Here is a 9,046-nt window from a genome sequence, read left to right on the forward strand (position 1 = left end):
GCTACTCGGGAGGCTGAGAGGGGAGGATCACTTGAGCCCAGGAGTTCGAGGCTGCTGTGAGCCATAATCTTGCCACTGTACTCCAGCCTGGGTGACAGAGCTAGACCCTGTCTCAAAAAAAAAAAAAAAAAAAAAAAAAATATATATATATATATATATATATATATATATATACACACACACACACACACAGAATGCCTTTTCTATAACTGTTAAGTATATTAAACACACAACTGCTAGAATTTTTGCCTTTAGTAACCTTTAATTTCTTATGTACTTTCAACTTCTGTTTTGTGAGTTATACAATTTGAAACAGCTGCATTGTTATTCCATGTTAAATCATCTATTCCAGAATGACATTTTTATTAACTTGTAGGATGATAGAAAAGTGTTTCTCAATTGTCTTCATATCTTAGCCACATAGAGAATATTTGTGTAGCATGCCAGGGTAAAGGTATACTGAGGGACAAAGCTGCCTGAGGCTGGCTCTGAATGGCCCAGACTCCTTGAAGGATGACATGTCTGTTGGGAAGCTAGGATCTAAATTTTGTGTTTTTTTTTTTTTTTGTAACCTCACCAACTGAGTCAAAATTAAATGAGTAAGTTAGATAGATTAAACCTGAGATAAAATTGTTGAGTGTACAATTTTCCAGAATAGAAGAATAGGATAAATTAAGGTGATGGATATGGTAATTACCCTGATTTGATCATTATACTGTATATACATGCATTGAAACATCACATTGTACCCCATCAGTATATATATAGTTACTGTATGTCAATTATAAATAAAAAAGAAAAGTCAGAAAAAAACATTATGTCCTGGAATAGCCAGCAAACATATAACTATCACATTAAAAGGTAAGGTTTTCAAACCTGAATGATATCAGATGGAATGTTTTTTTTTTCTTTGTTGTTCAAATTGATTTAATGGCTTAGAGCTTATTGTTCCCCAACCCACCAAGCCTTCCTGCAACTCATTGCCCCACCTCCTGGGTCTCCTCAGTTTGACATTCAGGGCTTTCTCTGGATCCAAGAGGCCCTATGGAGACCCAGCTTAGTTTAGCTTAGAGCAGCCAGGCGGTGCTGCTGTTCTCTCCTGACTTCCCAGGGCATTAAATGCCTCCTCCTTCAAAGTCATCCTCAATCCTTCCCCACCCACAGCTGGCTGTAACATTTGTGAAACGTTCTTGCATTCAATCAGGGGCATTGGTGAGGGGCAGCCTATATACAGAGTGGTTTGGTTGTCCCGAATAGTGTATTTTAAAAGACTTGGTTCATAGTGTCTATCTTCTTATACCTGCTTGGTTCATCTATTTATAGTGGGTTCTCTGTAGACTTTTGGCTTTGTGACCACTTTCTAAATTAATATTTTCCTGTATTATGTCACATTTGAAAAGTAGGAAATTCTTAATTATATCCTTGTCTCTTGTGAAGACTTTTGACTAGCTGCTAATTATTAGTCTAAGAATATCTGATTATAGAAGCAAGGCCTAATTTTGAGGCCCTTTGGTAATAAATGTCCTATCTATTCACTGTAAAATCACTTTTTTCCTTCCAGGTCTTGGTGGTAATATCAGAATGTTTCTATGTGCCACTTCCAAGGCATTTATCTGAACGTTCTGGTAAGTATGATAAGCTCCTGTGATCTAGAGTGTTTTTGGAATTCTGTGATGTGCCTTTTTGTGCTCATACAGATAGTGGGTTTTCTCTGTGATTTACTAGGTGACCAAATCATCACTACCAAATTTCTTAAAATATGTTTTCTAGGTAGATTTGAACAAAATTATTTTTCTCCCTTTCTTAAATTAGGAAATATTTCATTTTGGCAATTGCTTTTTCTTTTTAAGTATGTGCTCTTCATTAATCAGTGTCATATTTTCCTTTATTCTAACTAGAACTAGAAGGGAAGAAGGGAAACTCAATATATATTGAGTCTGCTGTGTACTAGTAACTCTCCTAAGTCCTTTAAAAGCAGTCTTCCCAAATCCTTGCACTGCTCCACACTTCTTCTGGGGCCAGGTGCCCCTGGATTTGCATGTCTTTATTCCAGACTATTTTTGAGACTGCATAAAGATGTTCATGAGACTTTCTAATTGTTGAATTTTATGTGGGAGTTTAAATAAGCTCATGTTTCTTTTTAGTTCTTGAAGCTTTTGAGGCTTTGAGACTTCCATTGATAATTTGAAAATATGATTCTTAGAATTCTTAAAAGTAATAGAAACCCAATATCAAGCATTTTAGGAAAACAAATGAAAATTTATTAGCTCACATAACTGAAAAGCCCAGGGACATTCTAGCTTCAAGAGCGGCCCGAGTGATGTTAGATTTCTCTTTCTCTGTGGCTTTTTCATAAGAGCTGTTGATAGTCCTTGCGCATTTTCTCTGTTTAAAAATCCCTGAAGAAAAACAGGCTTTTTCTCCTGACTCTGGCCCAGAACCCCTGGGGAGTACTTTGAGTGGCTTAGCTTGTCAAATTTCTGAACCAATCACCATGACCAATAGGGTCACTGAGCTTTCTACAGGACACAAAATACAGAGCGTAAAGGAAACTTTGCCCTTGCTGCCCACATGCCCTGCTGAAGTCATTATGGTCCATGAAATCTCCAGAGACAGATGGAGAAGCCCTAAATGGGGCTAGGGTGCCAACCAGAGAATCTGTCCTGTGTGACCATAGCTTCAAGATAGAAAAAACTGTCACTTACCCTCTATTTTTATTTCACAGCTAAACACACTCAATTGATTACTGAATTACCATTGTTTATTCAGAGGATATTCCTCTTCCCTCCACAGAGCAGAATCGGAGGTCAGAGGAGGCTCATAGGGCTGAACAGTTGCAGGATGCAGAGGAAGAAAAAGATGATTCAAATGAAGAAGAAAACAAAGACAGCCTTGTAGATGAGGAAGAAGAAAAAGAAGATCTTGGCGATGAGGATGAAGCAGAGGAAGAAGAGGAGGAGGACAACCTGGCTGCTGGTGTGGATGAGGAGAGAAGTGAGGCCAATGACCAGGGGCCCCCAGGAGAGGACATTGCGACCCGTGAGGAAGTAGAGCCTGAAGAGGCTGAAGAAGGCATCTCTGAGCAACCCTGCCCAGCTGACACAGAGGTGGTGGAAGACTCCTTGAGGCAGCGTAAAAGTCAGCATGCTGACAAGGGACTGTAGATTTAATGACGCGTTTTCAAGAATATGCACCAAAACAGTATGTCAGCTTCCCTCTGGCCTGCAGTTTGTACCAAATCCTTAATTTTTCCTGAATGAGCAAGCTTCTCTCTTAAAAGATGCTGTCTAGTCATTTGGTCTCATGGCAGTAAGCCTCATGTATACTAAGGAGAGTGTTTCAGGTGTGACAATCAGGATATAGAAAAACAAATGTAGTGTTGGGATCTTTGGAGACTGGGATGGGAAACAAGTTCATTTACTTAGGGGTCAGAGAGTCTTGACCAGAGGAGTCCACTTCCAGTCCTAATCAGCACCTTCCAGAGACAAGGCTGCAGGCCCTGTGAAATGAAAGCCAAGCAGGAGCCTTGGCTCCTGAGCGTCCTCAAAGTGTAACGTAGAAGCCTTGCTTCCTTTTCTTGTGTAAAGTATTTATTTTCGTCAAATTGCAAGAAACATCAGGCACCACAGTGCATGAAAAATCTTTTACAGCTTGAAATTGAAAGGGCCTTGGGTATAGAGAGCAGCTCAGAAGTCATCCCAGCCCTCTGAATCTCCTGTGTTATGTTTTATTTCTTACCTTTAATTTTTCCAACTTTTCCACCACGGGCATTCAGGCTCTCCACTCTTCACTATTATCTCTTGGTCAGAGGACTCCAATAGCAGCCAGGTTTACATGAACTGTGTTTGTTTATTCTGACCTAAGGGGTTTAGATAATCAGTAACCAAAAACCCTGAAGCCATGACTGCCAAACATCTCAAATGAAATGTTGCAGCCATCAGAGACTCAAAAGGAAGTAAGGATTTTACAAGACAGATAAAAAAAAAATTGTTTTGTCCAAAATATAGTTGTTGTTGTTGATTTTTTTTTAAGTTTTCTTAGCAATATTTTTCAAGCCAGAAGTCCTCTAAGTCTTGCCAGTACAAGGTAATCTTGTGAAGGAAAGGTGAATACTGTTTTGTTTTGTTTTCATCTCAAGGGGTTCCCTGGGTCTTGAACTACTTTAATAATAACTAAAAAACCACTTCTGATTTTCCTTCAGTGATGTGCTTTTGGTGAAAGAATTAATGAACTCCAGTACCTGAAAGTGAAAGATTTGATTTTGTTTCCATCTTCTGTAATCTTCCAAAGAATTATATCTTTGTAAATCTCTCAATACTCAATCTATTGTGAGTACCCAGGGAGGCTAATTTCTTTTAAAAAAAGAAAAAATCTATCCATCTACTTCTCTCTTACCTGATTTATGTGTTAGAATAAATCCATGAAATTAGATTCCAAGCATACGAAAGATGCCTAAAAGTTAGAATAAATTCATGAAATTAGATTCCAAGCATACGAAAGATGCCTAAAGTTGATTCTATGCCCCTTGGATCCAGACAGAATAATGAGTAGAGGTTTATGAAATTCTAAAAGTTTCTGTCATCTTTAAAAAAGCACATGTGGTATATTTTTATCTGGCTGTTTAGATAACCTTTTCCTTTTATTAATTGTGAGCAGGGAGCTCACTGGTGGGGGAGGTTCTGAAACTCTCTGCCCTCCTGTGGTTGAATGAGGATATGTTGCAAGACTTGCACAAAGGAGGTTATTCTTCTGACAGCATCAACTTTTAGAGATGGTTCTTTTTCATCTTTCCAATTCAGTTACTTGACAGTCTCCTTCCCCAGTATGCTAAAGTTTGTTAAGAGTCACCAGTAATTGTGCTTCTCAGACAGTAGTGCAGCTTCAAGATCGAGGCCATCACTGGGCTGATGGACTGGGAGAACCTTGCCATGTACCTGCCTATTTTCTGCCCCCTTAGTCACTGCCCATTTCCTGCCCCCTTGGTCGCTGACACACCTTCACCCAAAGTGCCATGGTTCTGATGGTGGCAGTTCCATCTCCCTGACATCAGGAAGCTTTTCTGGATCAGAGCAGAGCGGAGCCTGCCTGCCCTCGTGTCACTGGATTTCTTTCTCTTATAATCAGCTGAAACAGAGTTTTCAAAGAATAGTAAACTCAGGTTCAGAGGTATTATGGAATAAGAATGGTTTTATAGTTTGGCTTTTCTATATGATGCCTCCCCTTCAAACTGAAATATTCATTTTTTTAGTGGAGTATTTGACTAGAGGGGAGGAAAGGCAGAAATACAGTCTACACTGGCTTTTACAAATGTAAAGCCAATTTCCAACTGGACCCCAAATAGTACAGGTTGAACATTCCTGTTCCAACAGTCCAAAACCCCAAATGCTCCAAAATCTTAAACTGAGTTCCAACATTCTTCAGAAGAGGAAAATTTTACACCTGACCTCATTTGACAGGTGGCAGTTACAATGCAATCAAAACTTTGTTCCATGCACAAGATTATTAAAAATATTGGATAAAATTACCTTCAAGCTATGTTGCATAAGGTGTATATAAAACAAATGAATTTTGTGTTTAGATTTGGGTCTACTCCCAAGATACCTCATTATATATACAAAAATCCCCAAATCCAAAAACATTTGTAACCCTTCTGGTCTCACACATTTTGGATAAGGGATATTTGACCTATATCTAATTATATAATAAGAAAAATGTATTCTCTTTTTTTTTTTGAGATGGAGTTTCACTCTTGTCGCCCAAGCTGCAATGGCACAATCTTGGCTTACTGCAACCTCCGCCTCCCTAGTTCAAGGGATTCTCCTGCTTCAGCCTCCCAGGTAGCTGGGATTACAGGCATGTACCACCATGCCTGGCTAATTTTGTATTTTTAGTAGAGACGGGGTTTCACCATGTTGGTCAGACGGGCCTTGAACTCCTGACCTCAGGTGATCCGCCCGCCTTGGCCTCCCAAAGTGCTAGGATTACAGGCGTGAGCCACCACACCTGGCAGAAAATGTACTTTCTTTCTCAGCAATACTTTAAAAAAATTGAAGGGTGAGGAAAAAACATCTTGGAGAAGAGGACCCATTAAAACTTTAAATATCTGTGGGAACCATTTTTCCTGATTTTCCCTTTTTTAACATCATGGCAAAGATGGTTTTTTTTCCAAATGACCTGATAAGTACATAACTAATTTAATTTCTTTCCACTTGAAGATTTTAGGTTTGTTTTCAATACTTAATTAATATAAAACTAAAGGAGAAAAGTCAACCTAAAATCATTTAAACTTAAAATTACATGAACATTTCAATAAGAGTTTGTGGATTTTTTCTGTAGATAATATATTTGATCCAGAACTCAAGTGCATGGAAACATGATTTTGATTTTTTAAATCTAAAAAAAAAAAATTAAAATCATGTTTCCCTCTATTGCAATATCAGTTATGTAGTCACAGAATGGTATTTTATGTAAATACAAATTAGGTGAATGCAATGCAGGTAACTGGTTTTGGAATGGGAATGTGCAGTGCTTTATGTCTGGGGAGTTGGAGCAGGGTACCTTTTCATCAATTAGAAGGAAAGTTTGAAACTTCTGATTACCTTTATGTTGGTTTCTCTTATTATTTATCTCTTGCTAGATCTGCTAAACCAACCCAGCTTGCTCAGAGATCTCATATTGAAGCAACATACAGGCAATCCACATCTTTCTTTCCCTTTGAAGTACAGTCATCGGATGGGATGAGGGACAGGGCCTGTTGGGTTCACAGGGCCTTGCACTGCATGGGCACATACTTAAAAGCTCTTCTTGTGCATGGAATCCCTGTCTGTTAGCCACAGGCCTCTTTAACGCTATACATTCAAAATAACTACTGTAGTAGAAAATAGATAAGCTTCAGCTGAGTTAGCTTTTGATTGTGGAAAAAAACAAAATTTGACTTTTTATGGCCAAAATTCCTTGTTGACAGCTGTGATATTCTGATACGATTTGGGAATATGTCAGTCTACAGAACCTGTATCCTGTAAAAACTCCTTTGGGGTAGATGATAAAAGTCATTTTTAAGGCAAGTACTTACCATGTAACTTTTTATTACCAAATGCATCAGTAGTGGAGCTGGTATGTTGTTTTATAGGATGGAAACATTAAAAGTCCAGAGAAAAATAAATTTTAAAAAAAGATGGAAAAGATAGGGTAAACCTGAGATTTCAGCATAAAATCTTGAGTATGAAGTGAGAGAAAGAAGAGGGAGGCTGGTTCTCTTGCTCATATCAATAGGCTATCTGTTTCCTTCATCTTGGTGTTGCAGTGTTATTTGTCAGTATTATAAATATGTGGTTGACCCATCCTGTCAAATGTACCAACATTTTCGAAAGAATTGATTCAAATCTCTTATGCCAACAGAAAAGTTCCTTCTTGTGTAATATCTCTTTACCTCAGTCCTACATTTTGATTCTCTGGAGGAGATTTTAGCTTGTCTTAAAAAGCCAAATTTGGAGTCATCAAGCCTGCGCTGAACCTGATGGGGCAGCTTTTTGAACAGCTTTCTGGAAGCAAGAACTTCAGTGGAAAAGCCCTTTGATTGCTTCAGCCCGGGACATGGCCTTCAGATGGCGTATTCTCAGTAAAGCTTTATGTAGACTGTGACACTGTGTATGTGTGACTCATACAACTTTGACGTGTTTCTGAGGTAGTTTAATCGTATTTGTTATTAGCTTCTTTGTGGAAATGCAATTTTTATACTAAAAGCATTGCTTATTTGCAATGTAGTCTGTTATAAATTTGTTGTTTATATCATTTGTATTAGTCTTAGCCTAATGAACCTAATTATTTTTCTTTCTGTATTCTTTGCTTCCTCACATAGCATCTGCAGCAATTGGAATGAGAAATCCAGATATGTGTTTCAAGTAGTACATTGCCTGAATCACAAATCACTTGATCACAGTATTGTATATAATCCCTGATCCTATTTGTCTCATTTTATTGTAAATTCCCATTTGCATCAAAACCTAATGATAGTGATTGGTAAGTAAAAACAAATGATGTATTGCTTTTCATACAAGTGTTTTCACAAAAGCCATTTGCTTAGGCAGCAAAAAATATTAATTTGTTAAAAAAAATTTTCCTTCGTGTCCATCCTCCATCTAGTCTGTTCATTCATTCATTCTCTCTCTTTCTCCCTTCCTGACTCAGTGAAACTCAGACCACATGCCCTTTAGTTGCTCTGGAAAGTGCACAAAACCAAGGCCAGGTCCAAAGATCCAAGGCCCTTCCAGCCAGTGTGTTGCCTTCAGAAACCTCTGGGGTCTCCCTCTGTCCTGAGGTCTTGGGGTAGCCAGATGGCATGGGATGCTACTAATCCCCCAAGACACTGTGGATTGGCCTTGTCTTTGGGGCTTTCAGAAAACTCCCTTCTACACCTAACTCTCCCCACCACTATAGTGGAAAAGCATCAAGGAGGTAAGGTGGGTCCTTGAGACACCCTCAGAGACTGAAACAATGGAGATTTGATTTTTGTCTTTTGGAAGATGGTGGAGGATGTGTGTAGTGAGAAGACAGTTATTAAACCTGCATACCACCAAGGCTTGGAACGCTTATTTGCCTATACAGAGAAGAATGTCTGTCATGCTGTCTGCCTAGATGACTTTGGTTATTCATCCTTGCCTATAGCAAAACACAGCTTTCAAGTCAACAACACTGAATTACAAACTTAACACCCTGCTTTGCTCTAGTCTTGAATGCTCTTTGGAACATATTTCACAGTAATAGAAATTCTTTCTTAGAACATGTGAGCTTCTTGAGATTGATAAATGTATTACGATAGTCCAGCCTGTGCTAACAGACCCCCAAATCTCGGGGGCTTTAAGAACAAGAATTGTATTACTGATTCACATAGCCCAGGCCAGGCATCCCAGGCAGGCTCTGTCCCATGCAGGTTTTTCTGGGCCCCAAGGTCAAGCAAGGGAGGCTTTGCTGTTTAACATGTGGCTGCTGGGCCAGGCATGGTGGCTCACGCCTGTAATCCCAGCACTTTGGGAGGCCGAGGGAGGTG

General features: G+C 39.0%; 1 protein-coding gene across 1 annotated transcript in view; it reads left to right on the forward strand.

Annotated features, from left to right (window-relative positions):
- The window catches only part of TMX4 (thioredoxin related transmembrane protein 4), a 42,766-nt gene extending 34,631 nt beyond the window's left edge, over positions 1 to 8,135 (forward strand). Inside the window, exons 7-8 of the mRNA XM_055265511.2 lie at positions 1,562 to 1,625; positions 2,794 to 8,135. Coding sequence (XP_055121486.1) covers positions 1,562 to 1,625; positions 2,794 to 3,164 — 435 coding nt within the window. The 3' untranslated portion in view covers positions 3,165 to 8,135. The remainder of the gene's footprint in view (positions 1 to 1,561; positions 1,626 to 2,793) is intronic.
- Positions 8,136 to 9,046: the final 911 nt, after the last annotated feature.

Source organism: Symphalangus syndactylus, chromosome 24, assembly GCF_028878055.3.
Source record: "Symphalangus syndactylus isolate Jambi chromosome 24, NHGRI_mSymSyn1-v2.1_pri, whole genome shotgun sequence".
NCBI classification, from domain to species: Eukaryota; Metazoa; Chordata; class Mammalia; order Primates; family Hylobatidae; genus Symphalangus; species Symphalangus syndactylus.